We start from the raw sequence: 23,151 nt of genomic DNA, 5'->3' as shown, positions 1-23,151 counted from the left end.
CTAGTTAAAAATCATCTATGTATATATCTATACAATACTTTCTTCTCGCTATCGATCTTACGTTTCAAAATCCATTTGCTATCAACCATGGTGCGTCTTCTGGAGCATCTACCAATTTCCCAGGTTGCAGTTTCCTCGAAAGATTTTAACTCTTCCATCATGACCCTTTCCCACAGCTTCCTGTTAGGCTGGGACATCCACTCGGAATATCTAGGTACTTGGTCATCTATAATTCCAGCCAATGTGAGTTTCGTCTAGGTCTTTTCCATGTATTTGTTTTTTTTCGGCCCAGTTATTATGTTGTCTAGTTTATGCGGTGTGGCGCGAAATAGTTCGTATCTTTCTGTGCATCTCAGAAAATATTCTTTCAATTCTGAACCTTGTCTCTTGCATAAATTTTCTAAGTTCTGGTGTGACGTTATTTCTCGTGTGGAGGACTACGTGGGTAGGCAAGCAACATTGCGCGACCGCACTTAGTGTTACTGACCCGGACACCAGTCGTTAAGCGGGTCGGAATGTTGAGAGCGCAGACGCGGTCGTACCGAGGGAAAAAAGTTATTTCTCTCTAGAAGGGTGGAACGGAAAGAACGTCGAACGTAGGGATGCGTTGAGATTCCCAGGAAGTTTGTGGGATTTGTAAAGCACCGTAAAAGCTGACAAGATCTCTAGAAAAATGTATAGTGTGTCTTTTAAAAATCAGTGATATGTGGTACAGAAACAAAAAGAATAGAGGGTATCGAAGCGAATTTATATCATGTCATTTGCTTTCTTAGGCGATTACTGGTATTACTTATCTACATCTATTTTAATGTATAGAGGTTATCACGAACACAAATTCACACAGTAAAATTTTTTAAATTCTCAGAGAAGCGGAATTTGTTGCATTGCAGTTCGGGGGCGAGGGACGAAATATGCAATCGAATGAAGTTTCTTATCATTTGAATGCAATGGTGAATTTATTTTACATATGTTTCTAAAAGAAGTACTTAAACATATTTTGAAATGTAAATTGTGCAAGTGTATTTAAAACTATGCAAGTTGCACTAACCTTCATGTCGCATGTTTCTGAGTATAATTTTTAAATGTAGCAATATACAAGGACAAGCAGGTAAAAGAGGCACCTACGTATGAAGAAAAGTGTGAATTGTCAAATACTGTCACATAAGAGCTAAGGAACAGTTATCTTCACAGCCTTGGTTAATAGTGTAATCAGAAATGACTGAGGTAATTTAGGAAATAGACAAAAAAATCAGACCTCTCAAAACCGACGGTCAGAAACGTAGCGGGTGGTGCAACGAAATTCCGATGGAATGTTACGGAATCTCGCCGATAAGATGTGGTGGCAGCGTACCTGGGTGCAAAGGCTTAGGTTGACTAGTGCTCAAGGAAACACGTTTTGTCGACCTAGGCTTATGCGACGACCTTCACGCCGCTGGAGGAGGCGCCTTCGGTTAGGACCGGCGGTCGTTCGGACGCCGGGGTTGCTCTCAAGCCGGAGACACGAATCTCAGGTGGTGAGCACCCGCGAAAACAAGACAATAAAATAAAACGGAAAGAAATGTTTAAAATAAATCGGGTTTATTCCCTGCCACCAGCTACACATCTAAAATAATAAATCTTAAGGCTAAGTCTTAAGAAAAATAAATACAAAACGTTTTTACAAAGAAAAGAATAAAACTTCCGGCACGGTCGTTCTGGGCTCCTGGACGGTGACTTCCTTCAAGGCGGACACCTTCTGGACCTGGGGGCGGCGACCTTGAAACCTGCAAATTGCGCAATACGGCGACCCGGGAGGGGAGCGCGGTGTCGGTACACGAAAAAAGAAATGGTGACCGTGGTATAGTTTTTCGTTCAGGGGTGGCGACTCAAAAACCGTTACGCCGACAGGCAGAAAACCCAAGATGATACTTACGGTGGTTTCAGGGCTTCTCCAAAGAAAACTAACTACGACAACTCCTTTCACCTCACAGCACTTCTACACCCTTCAAGGCTTCAGACAGGAATCCTCTTCTTCCGCCGCGGCGGCGCGCCGATAGCGGCTTTATAACTCGGTTGTCGGTACGCGTCCCGGTTTCCGGCCCGCTAAAATTCGCTTTTCTGCATTTATATTATACTTCATGGTGCGGTGTTGAGAATTTGTCGTGATGGTGAAAGTAGAATATCGAGCCGTCATTAAATTCTTTACAAAACAAGAAACCAATTGATATAGTTGTCACCAGTGATGAAACACGATCATTCATTATTATGATGCGGGTGAAATCATTGCTACCATTTTTTGGGACTCAGATGAAGATTACTAATACATTATTATTTACCACATAAAGCTATGATGACAGCTAGAATTAGCAATATAGAAAGAACGTCCTAGAAAATTCTGCGCTGGCATGACATTCTTTAAAAATTCTAAGATTCAAATAGATGATATTAATCAACAGTTTGCGAAAAAGTTTTTCAGGATAATTGTTATTACGGATTTCCAGCTTCCAAAATGTCGCACTAAATTGTTAAAGAAATCACCACTATATAATTATACAATTTGTTACTACACAAATAAATTACAATCGGAATGTGACATATCATGTCTAAGTGTAGCATATCATTTTCCGAGTCCTTATAAATAAATACTATAATTAATGGCATATTTTTAATATTTTTTCTGACAATTGGTTTTTGGTGGTGTTTAATTAAACCGTAGGATTTACTGTTCAAAATGTTACACATTAATAACAAACTTTGTGTATTTAAAATTGTTACATATAAAAGTAAGCCCAACGAATAATCGTTTATTAAAAGATGGCGATTTAAATCAAAAACAATCGATGCCATAACCTTTAATTTTAATTAGTGAAATTTATAAAAATAAAATAATAAATAACATTGTCTGCAGCTACAAAGTTACAATGTTATTGATACAATTAATAAGGTCTGGATTATTTAAAATCGTTACATGGTCACCATTTATTGTAACAACTTGTGGTAAATTCTCACTCACTTTTGATAACTGGTAGTCATCGTCGTCGTCAACCAACGAATACTTTGCCTTGAGTAAGTGTACTAAAGATTTGATTTTCTTTTCTCCAAATGTATAATTCATAATTGCTTTCAAACGTTTATATAGAGCAACAGGTATTTGTTTGTCTTGTTTGTCTAATTTCTGTTTGTTAGGGACTTCTGAAGGTATAAGAGCTAGAGCGACATCAATACGTTGTTCTAAATCTTTCGCCTTTAACAATGCTCCCTAAAAGACCAATAATAACAAACGATAACAAAAACAAATTACTGATATTACCTGATGCTCCGAAAGTACATCGAAAGGAATTACAATACTAAATACTTTATACACAATTGCCATTTGAAGTTCAGTGTCTTCCCTTCCCATATTTTCTTTTACACTAGAACTTAAATATGTCGGGGACCCATCTATCAGAATAACTGTGCCGAAGATTCCTCGGTCTTCCAATAAACTAACAAGTTCTAATGCAACTATAGTACCGAATGAATAACCAATCACAAAAAATGGAACATTTTTGGTTAAACGACATTCAATATGCTAAAAATTGATACACTTTTGAAACACGAAAACACACATGTGGAACTAAAACAAACCGAAATCATATTTTTTGCAATTTCTTCAATGCTATTTTCGGGATGTTTGTTGTTGTAACGTATTCCAACAACATGGGCCTTCAACGAACTGGTTAAAACCTCTAGCGGTTTGAAGGCTCCCTCGAACCCTGGTAACACAAATACTGTTGGAGCCTCTTCAGTGGATTGTACTTGGCTTGTTAATTGAACCACAGGTAAATCACTCGATTCGATATCAGAAATGAAATGAATGAGCAAATTTATGCCTTGCTGTGTTTTTTTACAAATTTAATTTTTTGTCAACTTTTCTGCCTCTATTTCAGCCAATCTGAAATGACGTAACAACGTTTGAGCTTAAGAGTTTAATTTTTAATGGCATGTTACTTTGCAAATGTTAAACTCCGAATATCCTTAGAAGTTACGTATATTTCAAAATCGTTTTCCAGAAGTTGAATAATTTCCGTGCCCATCATCGAATCCATACCAAGTTCTGCAAAGGTCGCATGCGGACTTACAGTTTTTATATCTTTTATTCCTATAATGTGGGCAATCGCGTCAACTGCAGTAAGAATGTCACCTTTGTAGTGTTTTTCAGCAACCACCATACTAGAAACAACTGGATAATTATGTTTTAATAGCACATCTAACACTTCAAAACAGCTTGAAATTTTTTGCTGCAGAGTTCCACCAATCACTAACTCTTTATGCTCCTTCTGCATTTTCGCTACTAAACCAACCTTTAACATACGTGTCATTTTAAGAAACTTTAAAAAATTATTAGTTACATCACCGACTGCTCCCCACTGAATAGCTACAGCAGGCAATCCTTCTCGTTTTCGATTCTCGCATATTCTTTCCATGACAGAGTTAGCCATACCATAGTTGCTCTGACCCGCATTACCGAGGCCACAAGAGACTGACGAAAACACAACAAAATATCTAGAACACATCGTATAAAATCATGTCTTGTGTTGGCGTTGATGGAAAACCTTAAATTTGGACAGAATTTCCTGCTAACTTTATCCAAAAATACCGTGGCGTGAGCTTTTGGTGTGAACGAAGCAAGGAAATTTTCTTTAGTCTGATCTTGGAATAGTGCATCCTGTAGGACAACAGCCAAATTAAAAATGGCATCGATTTGTCCCAGTTCGTTCGCCTCTTTAACTAGATCTTCACACTTTTGTTCAGTAGTCACGTCATTAGTACAAACTTTAACTTGGACGCCGTAGGATTTCCATATACTAGAATCGGTTTTTGAAAGCCAAAATTGAGTAAAACAATGTGCTTTACTTTATCCTTTGTTGGTGGTAACCACTTTGAAGTCCCGATCTGGAAGTTAGCACTAGCTTCCTGGCACCCCTTAGAACCAACCAATCACCAAGTTCTATACCTATTCCGCCTAGCCCACCAACAATGACGTATGTGTAACGCACGTCACAATTAAACCTTTAAACAAAATGCTATTTTACTTAGTTACCTCTTGTTAGATAATATACAGGGTTTTAATAAACGCTTCTGAGGGCGTGGTTAGTAATGGATTTCAAAAATTTCGCTTCGCTGTGGTAAGAAAAGGAAATTTTCTGTTGATACCTTCAGTATCTGAGGAAATCATCTTTGACAAGATTGTCTCAGCAGTCAGGAGTTCGTTCCTCTTGCAACATGAAATTGAAAAATGGGTCTAAAGCATTAATGAAAAGATGCTACAGAACATTTCTGAAATTGAAAAATGGGTGAACATGTGCCTTAAAGAAAATGGTGAAGATTTTCAACATTTACTGTAATGTTTAACCACAATAAATGTGTTTTGTTCGAAGCATTTAGGCAAACAGATGCGTGTGGTATTTGTCGTAAGTCCTTGGGCATTTAGTAAAGTTCGCATAAAGTGATAAGCGGCACGCTGCTATGACCTATTTCGACCTTCTAATCAAACTAATCATTTAAAAAAACCCTGTGTGTGTCAGCATCGTCGTCTTCGATCAGCGTAAAAGTGGTTTTGCCCAAATTGTGTAACAAACAATTCTACAGACTTATCACATTCTCAGCTTACGAAACACTTAATAATATGTCTTTGGAAACCATCGAGAAATATATTATAAATTATAACAAAACGTACGTAGGGACCACATTTCCTGAAAGTTTCAAATCAGTATTTTTTCCCTAACATAACGATTTCAGTGGGTGACGTAGGCTATTTTTGGAAGTTTATGTATTTGAAGCAATTTTTTCTCCAAGAAAATGATAGTTCAGAAACTTAAACTTTCGTTACATTTTCTATTGTATTAGTATTAGTACTAAATACCTGACAAAAATAAGCAAATTTGGTGTATTTCTATGGAACCATTCAGCAGTTTTCACTGATAGACTTATAATAACTTACCGTGGCTTAGAACTGATTTGAAATTTTTCAATCCCGTTATCGTCATGGTCAATATCTTCTTCATTTCTAAGTTTAACCAAAATTCTGCCAATATGTTGGCCTGACATCATATACTTGTACGATTCCTCTACTTGAGTTGCATTGAAACAAACTCTAGGCAGTGGTTTGACAAAGCCAGCCTTTATTCCTTCCAACAAACATTTTGTCAATTTAGAATTCGTTTCTTTAACTGACTTTCTGAACAACGCATCTAACACTATTCCATGATAAATGGCTTCCTTTTCCATGAGTAAAAGATTTAAATAACTATCATTAGCCAAATCATATTTGCCGAGTTCCATAAGTTGTCCCTTGCGAGCTAAACATTTAATTGATGCTTGCAACTTATCTTCACTTAGAGAGTTCAGAACAAAATCAACTCCTCTACTCTTAGTTTCCCTTTTGATCATTTGTTCAAATGACGTATCCCGTGAGTTTCCAATGTGGCTGTTCGGAATTTGAGGATAATGCTTATTTAAATAGGCCCTTTTCTTTTCATTTCCAACGGTTGCGTAAATGTCGCATTTATAGTGAAGGCATACGTTCAAAGCGGCCAATCCGATACCACCAGTCGCACAGTGAATAAGAATTGAACAACCCGATCGCATATGCCCAACCTGTTGGACAAAAATTTTTCTCTTATTAATAGACAGAACCTCCCTCGTTTCTGAAGTACAGTCAAACAAATTCAGTATTTTTTAAAAAATAGAAAAAAAGGTGTAACAATAAACTCGAAACTTTGCAAAACATTTGGTTGTACACTTTTAAAGCAAGATTGTTAAGTGTGCATGTTTTTCTGAACGCTGACAGTACGAAACAATAGGCTCCCCGTTTCCGTCTATGGCTTGGTCTCACTGTCTGCCGTCTGCCGTCTGCGCAGAATTGTATTTCGCGCGGAAGTTTAGGCGATAGCCTTCAGCAACTTTAGAATGCACCCTTGCGTTCAAATCTCCTCCTCGTCTACATTTAGATTTCTGTAAGACATTGAATTTGTTTGCATGTTTGACTTTAAATGTGAGGGAAGTCAGTCGAAATAACCTTCGACCTGTTTTTTCATACTCTACCAGTAAAAGAGCATAAAGAACGGTAATGTACACAGCAGTAATAGTGGCTGCATCTTCGAGTGTCCATGAGTCGGGTACTTGCCAAATTGTGGAAGAATCAACACTAACATCGGAAGAAATTCCTTGAGAGTTTGTTATCCCAGCTATCCGACAACCTCTACAAATGAATTGTATGGTTTTCTGTACAAAGATATGAATAATCCAACCTTAAATCTTTTCCTGAAAACTCAAACCCTGTTAGCACTTCTTGAGCCAGTCGATGTGGTTGTAATATTTCTGGGTTTACACGACCAGATGCAGCCATTATATCTTTAAAGTTAACTGGCGAATAATAAGTCTACAGAAAATAATAATCAGTTTAATATAATAACATGTGTCGTAATACAACTTACTAAACCCAACATTCGCCCTTCTGCAAGTAACGCTTCTCTGTTTAAAGGTCCTTCTAACCATTCAAAACTCGACATATTGCCTCTATGTTTGAAATACGCGTAGGAGTGTTCGCTATTGATTTTGGGAATTTCTTCCAAACGGAGATGTCTGTATGTGCCCCAAGACCCGTTCTTATATATATTTGTAGCCAAATTTCTACTAATTTGTTCGACATAAAACCAGTGCTGGGGGTCGAATTCTGGAGCATCGTCCATCATAAAAAAACACTTAACTAAGTTTCCGTCTCTTTCGCGTCTGATGCAGTTGATCAAACCCAAGATTCCTTCAGGTTGTTGGTTCGTTGCATAAGTGATTACATTATTCCTCTGACTTAATGAATTTTGTAATTCCGGTAGCCATTCGAAATTTCTCGAAGATACTTCAATAAATTTGGGCTTAGCAGTTGTCTCTTTTTTCCGCAATAAAATAATTCTTTCGTTTGGTGTTGTATAGTCCGTGAGAATTTCTACTCCATCAATATATGTTTCCACCGTAAAATTGATTTCCTCTCGTGTTAAGACAAAACCGTTTTCGCTAAGAGGCACGAAAAATTGTTTTAAAGTATTTGATTGTTGTAAAATTTTACTGCCGATATACAGAAGTATATTACTTTCCGGCGTTAAAGTAATTGTTTCGTATTTTATGCCAGGTGTGTCATTTACAGCTGCTTTAGACGAAACGGTAAGATCAGGGGCAACTACTGGAATATCTGCTAAGGCTTTGTTAACGAAACATAATATGTGTTCAGAATTTATATCAGTAAATTCGTTAATAATTTCCACAGCTTTAAAGTGATATTCCAAAGTATTTTCCAAGATAATCTGTGTATTGACCCTGACAACTTCTTCTAACTCTAAAGTCGTATTATTAGGAACGAAAACGTGTTTTTCTAAAACTGGTTCCAATCTTCCTTTCTTTCTAAAGACGGATTTAACATGAATTCCGTGTATTTCAATTCCACCAGACCTAAATAAAATAACTCTTTACATTAACGATATGTTTTTACGACCTAACTTACGTTATCATGTTAGAGTTCTTGCTAACATATGCGGGCAGAAAACACTCTTGTTTATTTTGGCTTTCAACGGCGTGTTTATGTTTGATAGGATCAATAATTATTTTCTTAATTCCAGTGGGAACGAAAAGTAATCTCGTATCTGTTTGAAGGAGTTGAAGCTGAAGCATATTATCCATAAATGCACTCCAATTATCATCCCACTTGATTAAACCCAGAGACGCATCAACATTAAATGCCTTAATAGCTTTGAACAAACCACTACAAGAAAGTTTCAAAACTTTGTACTTTACTAACAACAACACACCTGTAATTATAACCCCTTAAGTGAAATTCCCGGTAAATTTCTTCTTGTGTCAATATCCTCAGTTTATCATCTTCCAGAACAGCGCTAGACGAAAGATTAACTTGTTGTTGATCTGAATGCAAACAACGGGTAATACGCCCACTAATTAATAAAGAATCGTTATCGAGAATTTCAAAATTGCCTGTGCCTCTTTGTAGCTTTACACGAAGTAATTGGTAACCAGTTTTAGGCATTGTAAAGGCTCTCAGAAACTTACAGTTTTCAAATACTACAGGCATAATATCGGTTGTTAGTCTTTGAGAGTTGGAAAATGTTTCCCAAGCCAATTTCAAATATTCCGTGGCTGGGAAAATATTGCGTCCTGATAATTTTACATTTATTAACTTGAAATAAAACTTTTATCTCATCTTACCGTCGATAACATGGCCTTTCAAAAACTGACATTCTTCGTAAGAGTATGAAATATTATAATCCATTTGTTCAGCACCCGTTGATGCAAATTCTTTAAATTTAAATGTATCCCACGATGTACGGTGATTCCACCGAATAGAAGGCGAAATAATAGAGGTGCTTCTACTTACGGGGAATTCTATTTTAGGGAAAATCTTGTGAACTTGAGGAAGATAACCTTCCAAATATAATCTACAAATTCAGTTCATAGTCTTCAGATTTCAGCGATTGTGATGTTTTACCTTCCTACTAGATTCAAAAAATTCACAGTACTGTTTTCAATCAGTAAATTATCTTTATCTGTAATCGGAAAATCAGAAATGTTTATTATTACTGTGCCTTTAGCTATATTGTTATAAGTTTCGTAATTGATATCACCATGATTTACTGACTGTTGCGCTTTAGAATCAACTAAATTTTCTAACTTATTCATGTTGGAATCAAATTTTGGGTTACTAAGTTTTATCGCTTCTGTGACGGCCTCTTCCATTTGGATAACATCATTGCGATAATCGCAGACGATCTTGCCAAAGGTATCACCCGAAACACTACTAGGAAACAGTTCCAACACTTTAAAAATATCTACCACGATTAATTGCAAACATATGGATCCTAAAATATCTTCGTGTGTATCTATTTTCGATTTGAAAATTTCTTCAAGTGTTTTTATCTTATTAACAACCAAAATTTTGTTAAGTCTTCAACCAAAAATTCAAAACATTTTCTTTTAGTTAACGATGGACAAAGAGATTTAAACTCACCTTGATATGACGTTCCTGAAAGGCAAAAACTGCAACAAATAAGAACCAAGTAATTTAAAATTTTTGACAAATTGTCCAAAAAATATATGCAAACGTGGTTGTTTAATAGGCAAACGTTGTGATGACATCGAGAGGACACCACGTTTGGAAACTATTGCGTAACCTCGATATGAGTGATTTGAAATATTCTTTTTATATAATTGGTTGAGGAGACCCACATATTCTGCATCTAAACTTTTGCTACTAACGCAGTTTAAAATTTTCAAAACTGCTTCTTCAGTGCGTCCGCTGACACAAATTAATCTAGGAACATCATCCTTCGGCAGTCCACCATCGATTTTAAGTTTGTTAAACCGTTGCAACATAACATGAATGTTGCTACCACCGAAGCCAAAGTTGTTAACACCTACAATGGCATCATCTTCTAAAAGCTCAGTAGTGTCTGTGACGACTTTCATTCTGTTTTGTTCAATCCCTTCTAGTCCTCTTCTAATTCTATCCAGATTAATATTAGGTGGTATAAATCCGGTTTCCATAGCGATCACTACTTTTATAATTGAACAAAGAGCTGACGGAGGTTCTGTATGACCGGTGTTCGATTTTACTGAACCTATCAGAAGCTGTTGTTCCCGATTTTTCGCCAGTGCCTCATCTATAGCCCTCACTTCTTCAGGATCACCAACTCGAGTCCCCGTGCAATGTGCTTCGATGTAGCTTAGACTTGAAGGACTAATATTACTTTCACGATATATTTCAGCCATAAGCTTCTCTTGCATTTCCGAAGAAGGATATGTTATTCCTTCGTCTTTGAAACCATCGTTGTTTGCTTTCACATTAATAACTTTTGCGTAAATGCGATTCGTGTTTTTAGCTTTTTGGAGAAAAAGGCATGCACAAGCCTCGCTTCTAACGTAGCCGTTAGCGTTCTCATCAAATACTTTGCATACTCCGTCGTAACTCAACAGTGACAATCTAAAACATATTGTTGCGAATATTATTATTATTCAATTTTATATTATAAAGTGATCAATGTCGCAAATTCCCTGAGAATAATTTTAAGGGTTCTTTTCTGAAGTGAGTTATGTAGGTATAAGTAACATGCATTTTATTTATAGCCTACTTCCAAAACAGCTGAAACAGCTGAAATTAATATGTAATAATAAAGGATAATGTCATCAATTTTAGAAACTGTAATATTATCAAGATATTTACTAATCTACCCTAAGATTAAATTACATTTTTTCTTCTTAGCAGGTACGTTTAAATTGCTTTTATTATAATGCATTTTTTAAGAGATGTCAGATGAAAAAATTATTTCCTTATTCGTACAAGACTTACCCATAAAACTGCATTGTACCTCCAGGATGCATAGTCAAATTACAACTAGCGACTATTGCATTTTCGCATTCACCTCTTCTCATAGCTTGAAATGCTAAATTAAAAGCACTACCGGAACTGCTACAGGCTGTGTCAACCGTGAACGACGGTCCTTTAAGTCTCATGTGATAACTAATACGGTGAGCAAACATAGATCTAATAAAACTGAAAGAAATATCTTATTGTTACAAATGTCGCTAAAATGTATGGAAACGGTTGTACCTTGAAAACAAATTGTACAAATCAACTGAAATTAGATGTACGGGTACAAGAAGTGGTGCCCCAATTATTCATCAAAAACTTTTTTTTGCTGTATTTGTTTTGAGGTGCAAGGCCAAATTGATTTTTTTTTTAAATGGAACTGCCATATAGCTAATGCATTTTTGAATAGGGTTTTTCTCCGAATTGATTGATATATGATAAATGGTCTCCGCAACGAATGGATCACAACTAATTAGAATCTGAAGCTTGAGATACAAGAACAAATAAACACAATACAATCCTCAATTGACGACCAGAAATCTTCATCGACAGACTTTGAAACGGTCGTTCAGGAAGTACTTGAACGTCAGAAACGTAGTTTCAACACCATAGTTTATAATTTACCAGAACATCCTGTTTCTTGTTGTTTTAGACTTGGTTGCACCTAATTTCATGTGATTTGTACAATTGGTTCTCAAGATATTTAACTGTTTCCATATATTCTAGCGACCTTGTATACAACTATTTTTTAATCTACATAGTAGATTTTTCCGTTCTTTTTGCGCTATGTTTGGAGCTATATAGTTGAAAAAGAAGATAATCAACTGAACTAACTTTAGTCAAACGCATTTCTAGAACTAAGTTTTTTGGTTCTGTTCGGTATTGCGGTGTTACGGTCTAATCAAAATAATTAAAACATATTACTATTAACCTTACAAAATTTATAATACAATTTTATGATTTATGATCCAAGAAAAATAAAATTATATGGTGCGTGAGCGTGACAACAAAAATAAGCAGACCCTAGGCTGACGAACTAGGCTTTATAGAACGAAGAACTGGAAGACAAACTGGGCACTCACATCAACCAGGTATCCTAAAGAAAGAAGCTGGCACTTTTACAGCCACTTTAGAAGAGTCCGCAGAACTTTTGCTGCAGACTATGTTTCCAGGCAACACAAGGACTACACCCATTCCAAAAAGAATGTAACCGGTACTCAATCTTCTCCGATAGGCCAAGATAGTCACGGAGGCAAGACTGGGGTGGGTAGTTGACAGCTTTTCCCCATATAAATCTCCGGGAGTGGACGGTATTTATTCCGCCCTCATGCAAATGGGAATGGGCAGACTACGCCCTATCTTGCTGACAAGGCTTTGAGCGTGTATAGTCTTCAGCTACATACCGAACGCATGGCAAAAAGTAAAGGTTATCTTTATACCTAAGCCAGGACGACAAGATTACACCTTGGCTAATTCCTATAGACCAATTAGCTTGACATCATTCATGCTGAAAACGCTAGAAAAACTAAGCGAAAAAGAAATTCGGGAGACCGTTTCAAGCAAGCAACTTCTACATCCGAACCAATATGTGTACATCCAAGGAAGATCCACGGATACGACACACTTGTAAACCGTATAGAGTGAGCGATGGAGAACAAACTTTCCACCTTAGGAATGTTCTTGGATATTAAAGGAGCGTTCGATAAAACGACGTTCAAAACCCTAGGACTAACACTACAAGAGCACGACGTGAACCTCACCCTAAGTAGGTGGGTGACTGGTATGCTGAGGAACAGGGAAGTACTGATTAATGTAGGTGGCACTGAGATCGAGGCTGTTGTAGACAGGGGATGACCCCAGGGAGGAGTAATCTCTCCTGTACTGTCGCTGACAGCCTGATACGACGCATCAATGGCTTAACAAGTAGAGGAGCGGAAAAACACCCTGATATGGACTTGTTGAAGATACAATGTGCGCAAAAGCGAGACTTAAGTGCCGGTTGGCTACGATCAGCCCCCATAAAAATAAAAATCCAGAGCAATCCAGAACATATGACTCAGTAGATTATTATTATTTGTCTCAGTTTTGAAAATTGCTTATAAATGTTCTTACCCTGTTATTCCAAACATCTGCGGTACTTTTTGGTTCATGAGCGCAGGATTTTCTACATCTGACGAACAAAGACCCAAAAATACGCCAGTCCTACTTCCTTTTAACTCTGATGGGTTTACTCCAGCATCCATCACAGCTTCAGTAACCTTTTCCATAATAACTCTCACACCAGGATCCATAAAATGAGCTTGACGGTAATGAAGTCCAAAATACCCAGCATCAAATTTGTTAATATCAACAATGTGACCACTTCTTTTCGGTACATTACTAAGACCAGCTTTCCATCTTGTTTCATTTTCCGTAACCATCTGCTTTTTGTTAAATAGGTTATCCCGGAATTCATGAATATTTTCAGATTCTGGAAAACGACCCGACATACCAGATATAACCACTTCATCCCCAGGTGGCGGAGAAGATAACCAACGACTATATTGAAAACTGGAATTTAGTGATTCATTTTCTTTAGTTTCTTCGCACTTCATTTTCAGAAGTTCAAAATTTACAGCTAAAAACGCGCGAACCTATAAATTTTCTCACTGAGTATGACACATGCATGTAAAAATTAATGAACGGAGCCCATATTTATAAAAGGTGGAGCGGAAATGCAATGAAATTTAAACCCATATTAACTCAATGAACTAGACCTGCCGCAATTTAAAACAACAAGCATTTCAATTAACTGTTAGAGTTTGTTAATAAAAACCATATTTATAAAGCCTTTTCCTTTTATATTTATTTTCTGCTCAAAATTTTCTCTGGAGGTATATCAACAAGAATGCAAATCTTATGCTTCATGTTAGATGTGATAAACACATTGCAATTCCTGCTGCATTGCTTTCCTCCATTAACTTCTCTCTGTACTTGATGGGCCTTTTGATCTATCTAATAAGAGAATAATGAGCATGCTTCTTGCCTCTTTTACGGTTTATATGGGACCGTTATCTACCTACTTTTTCAATAAGTCTTGAAGAATTTTTTTGACATATACTGTTCTAATCTGTTCTGAGTTTCTCTGTTCTTTTGCCAGCTTCATTTTCTACCATGGCTTTAAACTGTTTGAATCTTTTTGTTACTGGGTCTTTGTTGTCTAGAAAATAGATAAAAACCTTCCTTGAATAGGCATCTACACTTTATTTCTATCGGACCATATACATCTGACTGTATCAGTTCTAACACGTTGTGTGCGTCTATCCTTTCGTTTAAACGGAAAATAATTCTGTTTCTTTAGACGTAAGAATTTGTTTAGGTAAACTCTCAGGTCTAACGTATTTGGTTTATGTGTCAGTTGTACGTTTCACAAAATCCACTCGTTACCACTGCGTTAATTTTCTGAAAAGTTGTTTGGAATGATATTATTTATTCAATTTCTATTCCTTACACTTAAAATTTTAACGAATGTTGGATCTTAAATAGTAGAAATTAATGTGACAGTGGTTTATAATTATTTATAAATATATAATTTTTTTGAAAGATAAAATAATGTCAATATGTACATAAGGTGATACTATCAGGATCAACTTAGACTGGTGTTTACAAAAGACGTCATTTTCCGATTTTACAGGCTGCGACGCGTCGAAGAAATACGAAATTAGGCATTAGTCAAAACTTCACTTGGAACTTTTTTCTCATTTTAATACAATAGTGAATTCATTTTGCATATATTTCTAAAAGAAACGAATAAATTTTTGAGTGGAAAATGTGTAAGTGTATTTAAATCTATTCAAATTATTTGCACTAACCTTCGTGTTGCTCATTTCTGACTATAATTTATGACTGTCTCGACATACAAGGACAAGCTGACAAAAAATAACTATGACGGAAAGTGAATGAAAAAAATATTTTTTATGACAAATCCCGTTTTCAGGAATTTCGTGAAAATTTTTCTGGTGTTCCTGTTCTTGAAGCTAATTTGTTCAGGTTCAGGACACTCATTTATGTGACTTTAACTCATATAGAAAATATAGCATAAGCCACGACAATTTTGTCACTTTGACAGCGACAAATGTTTGCCCTAACTTTTTCAGCGATAAAAATGAAGGGTAACTTTCGTCTTTCAAAATCAAGTTTGCATGTGGCAAAATTAATTAAAAGTTGACATCGAATTTAAGCACAAAATATCTGTATCTAGATACAAAATTAATGGGGCAGATACAGATACATTTTTTTATTTCACTTTTTTTTCAGTAGTTATTAGTTGAGTTATACTAGTAATAATTTTTGAAACTTCATGTTGGTGATTTTGGTCACATAAACAAAAATAGAGGTAAGAGGTCCACTAATAGTGTTCTGTCACGGAAATTTTCATATTTTAAATACTACCATTTCCTACATTGTAGCCTTCAGTACTTATACATCTTTAAATATAATCCTGAGGGGTAATCAATCTAAGCCATGGTAAGATGGTGTTTTAAAAAACCATAAACCACAATTCACTATTCACTGCGTTTTACGCTTATCGGGGCAATGCATTTTATCTGTGTACCTGAGCAACCCGGGTCCGGTAGGCCCACTGCTTGGATTTGTGTTATTAAATAAGAGTAATTTTAATAGTAAAAATATTTGTTTAAGGTATGTTATTATTTTTAGAAAATAATAATTGCGTGTTACATAATGATTAATTTTTTCAATTAGCACAAATTAGTTTTGTAATCGACTAATCGAATGTTCAATACATACATTTCTCTCGCATAAATCGCATATTTGTTACTGTTTTATATCTTTATTTTTCAGACAAACGTAGCATCTGTTCCTGTTGCCACATGTGTCATTTCTTCACTTTTTCATTGTTGGACCTAACGCGAGGCGGGCTTGGCAGGTCCGTTTTGCCCTAGAATGTGCCGATTATGTGTAAGTGTAAATCTTAGGTAATAAAATTAATATTTTTACAACCCTCGGTAGAATAATTTATCGTCAGAAATCGTGAAACGAGATTAAAATAAAATGAGTTTCAACAAAAATCTGAAAATTTAAAGTTGCACTCTGGTGATTCTGGCCTGCCAGGCAGCCTTTGATCCTATAAGGGGTTTAAATACCTTTCTAAGAAATTGTACTTATTTTGCCTTAAATGAAACCAGCAATTCTTCCTAAAATGTATATACCTGCCGCACCGGGATAGACGATTACCGGACATGGTCATAAAAACATCGTAAGCCGATATTGAAGAATAATAATTTATGACAGGTTGTCAAACCTTCAGCACAGAATAATCATTTCCCGTATTCTTTTGAAATATAAATTTTAATGCTGGAGATAATTATTAGATATACTCAGACACAATTTGGACACTGTAGTATGGGAATAAAAACAAAAAAATTTTCTTTCTAAGCGTACGTAATAAATATTGCACAATTTGCGACACATCAAACAGCGAAGCGATGGCCTATTTGCAGGAAAAAAGAAAAGATTTTTGATTCTTGAATAACTATGCTACCGTAAAATATTTATTTTTTAAATTTAATACCACAATCCGTTCTTCTGCACCTGTGGAACGGGTGTTTAGTAGTGGAAACTAAATTCTGACACCAAGAAGAAATAATTTAGGTGACAATACGTTCGAAATGTTGTTAATTTTAAAAATTTCATTAAACAATACATACAAAAATACATAAACATGTTTTCAGTTATTTTATTCGTCAAACCTTCAAAAACGATCTGTTTTCTTGTATCTGAATCTAGATACATTTCGAAAAAATCGAAAACAATATGTACCTAGATACGTTAATCTATACTTATATAATAAAGCTGAAGCTGTTGTTTATTTGAACACGCTAATCTCAGAAACTACTGGTTCAAATTCAAAAAATCTTTTTGTGTTGGATAGTCCATGTATCATATCTACATATAGGCTATATAAAATCACGCTACGATCATTAGGAGCGAAGTAGCAATGAAAAATTCGGAAAAACGGGAAAATTATTCCTCCTTTGACAGCTTCCGTTGCTTACGCTGCTTAAACGGTTAAAGTTACGTAAAAATCATGTATAACGAAATTGTTCCCCTCTAAAAGTTCTAAAGAAAAGTCCGCGACAGCATATGTCTATCTTTTAAGGTCGAGTCAGTATAACCTTTTTTATGGTAATGAAATTTGTTCTAAAATAATAATGCATTATGTATAAAATTCTCGCGTCACAATGTTTGTAACCGAACTTCTCCGAAATGGGTAGACCGATTTGTATGAAATTTTTTATGTCTATTAGGTAGGTCTGACAATAGGTTGTAAACTATTTTTTAAACCCCTAAGTGATAAGGGTGGCCCACCCTAAAAAATTTTTGTCTATTTTTTTGACAAATTTTTTTATTTTTATTTTTTTAAGATTTGACATCAAAAAATACACACAACCCTAAATTTTCACCTTTCTACCACCAACCCCCATTTATTAATCATCTATAAAATAAAAATCAATTGCTGTTCCTATTAGTCACGCTAAGACTCAAAAACGGCTTGACCGATTTGAAACATTTTTTATATTACGGGGATGCTTTATAAATAAAAAAAATAAGGATAACTTAAAAGAACAGTAAAAAATTAAAAAATTCTAAACATTTTGTATGGGAATCGCCACTTCGAATTACTGTCAATAGTTGTCGTCTCTGACGGACCTGTCGTCTAACTGACGTGTCATACAAAACTAATTCTTCCGTGTGATTGTGAAAAGTACATATATTGCATTTGAAATCGTTCTTTGTTTTTTCGTAAAAAAAAACGTCGTTTATTTTAAGAAAAGTCTTGGTTAAATTTAATTACATATTGCGAAAGTTTCTTATTCATTTTGATCTGCCAATCTATTTACCTATATTCATTTTGTTGGTTCGAGGATTTAATTTGAAGTTTTCAATATTTTAAAATTCTCAAGACAAAATTTACAGATTTGATTGACTGTGAAAATAATTCTGTGTCGTTTTATGAAGTTCATTAAAATGCCGAGAAGACGAGAACCTCACATAGGTCCACGAATCAAATGTGCGACGAACTACCTCAGGTGCAAACCGCATTGATTTATTTCATGGGTAATTCGGATATGGAAGTTGATCAGCGTTATGCTCATAATCAACATAATCAAACATTGAAGCGAGACATTGGGTGGTATGAATAAAACTGAGTAGATACTCATATTCGAAGTACGAAGTACCTACTTCATTATTTATTACTCTTATATACCTGAGCATCTACTCTATGTACTGAGTACCTACTGGGAAACATTGTATCTCCCCGGACACAAACAGAACATCTACGCGTTTTGCGAGCATTTAATCTAGATGTGAGCATCGGCTTGGCAAATAACTGAGCTGTCTGTAAAGTAGCTTAGAAAACCAGTAGGATCGTTGTAAGAGTGAATCTTAACTAAACATGGTGACTTTCATGAATGTGAAACGTCGTCAAAAGGTGCATTCAGTTTGAAAAACACATTAGGAGCAGGAATATCGAAAACTTTTCATGTAATTAACTTTTATTTATTCATAAATTGTGCAGTGCATTTTTTCTAACACTGGCCATAGAGATTCCCATCTCAAGGTGTCTACCCCATACTAACTTATATTTTGGTGACTCGATTTTTGCCTTGATGGTTGAACACTGTCACTGTTGTCCTTTTTTGTTGTATCGAGATGCTACTTGAGCATCAACTGTTACTTACTGAAGTATTAGTATCATCTAGAAAAACTAGAAATATTTTGATTTGATATTCGAGTAGATACTTCGTATTTCGAGTATGAGCATCTACTGAGTTTTATTTATATCAACCATTGTCAAAAAATTGATCGAACGTTGTTTCGACAGAACTTCCTTCGCACCAAAAGTATAATGAAACATATTCAGCATTTTCGAGTTGAGTCTTTTCTTCACACAATTTTGTGATGACCTAATCAACATTTACTATCAACACGTAGATATACCACCTTGGATTGGTGCAGTGTAATACTAAAAATAATTGTATTGTATTCCCAAAATTCTCTACGAAAATCGAGTGAGCCATTCCATCAATTTTTTGGGGGGAATAAATAAATATTCTTAACAATTTACCATGCTTACAATAACTTTAAAACGTCTGCAAGATCTCAAAGTATTCATTTTTGCAACTCTTGAGTTATTCACTAAAATAAATTGACTGATCCATATATTTTTTTGAGTCACTGTAAAAGCAAATCTAAAAAATATGAATGCAGTGATAAATTACGAAAATATACTGATGATATTTTCCACATTTTAGATAGGATTTATTCGGCAAAATCTTGAGATGACGTCTTCAAGTTTTTGGGCTTGATAAACAGATATATTTTGATTGAAAACCCACCATGTCAAACAGTAACTTCAAAACGTCTGCAATATTTCAAAATTCAATTTTGCAATTCTTGATTCAATCAATAAAATAAATTGACTCAGTGATTAATTTTTTTGAGACACCCGCTATAAGCAAAACTAAAAAATATGAATGGAATGATAAATCACAAGTATAGTCTCATCCTATTTTGGACATTTTAGATAGGATTCATTTGGCAAAATTTTGGGCTGACGTCATCAATTTTTTGGAGGGGATAAGTAAATATATTTTGAATACAAATTTATTATGCTTATCATATGTTTAAAACATCTGCAAGATTTCAAAGCATTCGATTTTGCAGATTCAAAATTAAATTGTAGGTGAAACGGAGTTCACGGGGTCAGCTAGTCTTCCATATATCTATATCTGTATCTAGATACTTTTATAAGTATCGGTCCCCAACACTGACTGTAAACATGCAGTCGTCTGTTTGAAGGCAGTTGGAAACATTTTGTTGTGAAAGAAAATATAAATTGGACAGAACCAGAAACACCAAAGAATTGACCAATATTCTCCAGAATTGGGCCTTTAACATGAAAAAGGTTAACGGTGATGGTTACAAGGAAAGTGTGGTAAAGGCCATTTGGAATCCCATTGCAAAACTGCTGGAAGAGAAATACTTCAAGGAGTTTCAAAACAAGTTCAACCCATTTGTAGACATAGAATTCAAAGAAGCTCGTGAGGCAACAAACGCAAAATATTGCAATCTTTCCCGGAAAAGACGGCTCTTAAAAAAACAAGAAATTGTACAAATGGCTAGATTGTGGAACGAGGAGGAACCAGAAGGAATACAGAAAAATTTTATCACATCGCTGCATTTGAAATTGCGTCAAGAGGCGGAGAGGCAATATAATCCAATTTTTACGAAAACTGCTCAAGGGGGGGCCCAAAAATTACCGGACACTCTAATGCACAACCGTATCTTCAATTAACTCAGGAGCATCACACAGAAAGAATTAATTCAATTTGTGTATCAAGTACTCCACGAACAAGTTCACTGGCACCCAAAGAAGCAGAAACCAATTCCGATGCTCAAATCTATGTCATAATTGCACCTTTAATAATTGCTCATTTAGTTAATGTTTTAATAAATTATGTGTTTAATAAATTATTTGTTAAATTTTCGTATCGAATTACGGTCGAGGTCTTTTTGTCAACGAAATAAAGTTGAAATTTTTATTTCTAATTGGCAACTTTATTTCTGACAAAAATTGACCTCTCGTGTAATTATATCCGAGAATGATTTTTTCCTCTCCTAAAACAGCAAAATAGTTATAATAATTAATACATTAAGTAAAGCGTTTGTTGTTATTTTTGCGGCATCACTTATCTCTGGAGAACTATCATTTCCATTAGACATATATAAAAATAACCTTAACTACGCGTGGTTTCTTAGAAAATGAAGACCATTTTCTGCATTTTAAATAGGATTTATTAGGTAAAATTTTCAGATGACGTCATCACTTGGAAGATTTAGAATTTAACACTTAACTTCTGTGTTATTTAGTAACCCTGGATTTTCCCGCAAATGATTGGTGTACACCAAATTTGGAGCAATTTTTTAGTTTAGTTTAGAATTTGAAGCTTAATATTTCAATAATTATCAAAATAACCAAAAAGTTCTTTTGTTGGAAACATATTGTTCCTAAGTTACTTGAACAGTTTTAGTCTATAAGAAATATATAAGAAATAGCGACCGATTAGTCACAGACGGTGGACAGGCGGAAACAAGAGAAACAGCACCACTTTAATGAGGCGTTTCATATACATATTATTTTATAGTTTATTTCTGTTTTTCTTTCTTTCTCTTTCTTTCTTTCTCTCTCTCTTTCTTTCCTTGTCTTTCTATAGCGCGGCGTTAAATGTCATGTTCAGACTCGGTTCACACCGATCCTGGTGACCTCGACACCGACGCCGACACCGACACCAAGCTCGTAGCTGGAACTCGTCATCCTATTCTGGCGCGTATATGTGTTCCATAATACGACACGAAAGGAGGTAAAACTCCAAAAATCTTTTCCGAACGCTGTAAACGACAGGTTGGGGGAATCACTAGTGGAGAAAGACAAGTGCTTAGTACGGTAGTGTACTGCATAAATGCAGCAAGCCTTTACATTCCACCGGTGATCATTTTTAAAAGAAAGCGACGTGCTCCAGAAATAGGAATTGGAGCTCCTCCAGGTCGTATTTGCGAAATTTCTGACAGTGGATATGTTAATTTGGAGCTTTTTGTGGTGTGGTTAAAACACTTTCATTCAATAGTTAAATCCGGTCCTGAGAAACCCGTCTTGCTTTTATGGATGGACACTGTACGCACGGTAAAAATCTAAAGGATAATATCCATTTGCTTCAGTGCCAGGTTATACTACCCATCGACTTCAGCCTTTAGATGTGGCTTTCTTTAAACTCTTACAGAATTATTATGTGCAGGCCCAAGAATTATGGATACGTGCTAATCCTGAAACTCCGATATCTGTTTATAATGTGGCAGCATTGATAGGAGAAGCATACGGTCGTGCAGCCACTGTTGTAACTACTGGAGCGATGAGGCGTCAAGAATTCTCAAATTTATCAGTAGGTGATATTCGAAATGAAGGAGCAGTTATAATGGCTAACATCAAATACACAAAAATCAGGATTGATTCGTCTTTTCATTATGTAAATCCTAAGAATAAACCATCGGTGAAATTTATTGAGCTGCCTCGAAAGTATGCATCCTTTAGGCCACCACACACCAACCATCGACGCTTTTTTATTTTTTATAAAACAGAAAGTGTTCAACTCAACCAGTAGGAAAAAATACTTTAGGCAAAATACCATCGATTATTGCAAAGTATTTGAAGTTTCCTGATGCTAAATTATACACTGGGCACTGTATGAGAAGAACATCAGCCACTCTGTTGGCTGACAGTGGTGCTAATTTAACGACTGTAAAGTGTCTAGGTGGTTGGAAATCTGGAAATGTTGCAGAACGCTACACAATCTTAAGCTCAAAGTAAAATTGCAAAACAGATTTTGACCGATAAAGAAAATAATGAAAACGAAGCTTCAACCAGCAGAGACGAAACTTCAACTAGCAGAACCAGCAAGGTTTCAGTCGTTGACAATAGAAATAATCAATTCTTGGTTGCTATTAATGTAAAATTCAATACTAATAAAAAAAAATAACAAAGTTTGGTATTTCCACTTTATTCCAGCTTGGGAGGAAACTCCATTATTCACTTCAAAATGTTGGAATTTAGAACAGAAAATTATCTAACTATCATTTTCAAAGATATTTACCGTGGATTCGAACTGATTCGAAATTTGTCAATCCCATTAACGTCAGTATTA

The 23,151-nt window shown here is 35.4% G+C and overlaps 2 protein-coding genes across 2 annotated transcripts; both read right to left on the bottom strand.

Moving 5' to 3' along the window:
• Positions 1 to 2,885: 2,885 nt before the first annotated feature.
• On the bottom strand, positions 2,886 to 3,690 carry LOC135138700 (fatty acid synthase-like). Its single transcript, XM_064068680.1, has 3 exons — positions 3,607 to 3,690; positions 3,290 to 3,550; positions 2,886 to 3,238 (listed from the first exon to the last, which is right to left on the bottom strand). Exons 1-3 carry the CDS (start codon positions 3,613 to 3,615, stop codon positions 2,888 to 2,890), a joined length of 621 nt encoding a protein of 206 aa, XP_063924750.1. The 5' UTR covers positions 3,616 to 3,690; the 3' UTR covers positions 2,886 to 2,887.
• A 132-nt stretch (positions 3,691 to 3,822) lies between these two features.
• LOC135138699 (fatty acid synthase-like) lies at positions 3,823 to 14,037 on the bottom strand. Its single transcript, XM_064068679.1, has 16 exons — positions 13,502 to 14,037; positions 11,369 to 11,572; positions 10,031 to 11,002; positions 9,512 to 9,967; positions 9,232 to 9,461; positions 8,820 to 9,180; positions 8,516 to 8,773; positions 7,458 to 8,463; positions 7,272 to 7,402; positions 7,066 to 7,222; positions 5,963 to 6,618; positions 4,876 to 5,031; positions 4,575 to 4,826; positions 4,371 to 4,524; positions 3,970 to 4,322; positions 3,823 to 3,913 (listed from the first exon to the last, which is right to left on the bottom strand). Exons 1-16 carry the CDS (start codon positions 13,981 to 13,983, stop codon positions 3,874 to 3,876), a joined length of 5,868 nt encoding a protein of 1,955 aa, XP_063924749.1. The 5' UTR covers positions 13,984 to 14,037; the 3' UTR covers positions 3,823 to 3,873.
• Positions 14,038 to 23,151: the final 9,114 nt, after the last annotated feature.

Source organism: Zophobas morio, unplaced genomic scaffold (assembly GCF_036711695.1).
Source record: "Zophobas morio isolate AGI-343-1 ecotype UQ-CSIRO unplaced genomic scaffold, CSIRO_AGI_Zmor_V1 ptg000030l, whole genome shotgun sequence".
NCBI lineage: Eukaryota > Metazoa > Arthropoda > Insecta > Coleoptera > Tenebrionidae > Zophobas > Zophobas morio.
This window is presented reverse-complemented; position numbering and strand designations above follow the sequence as displayed.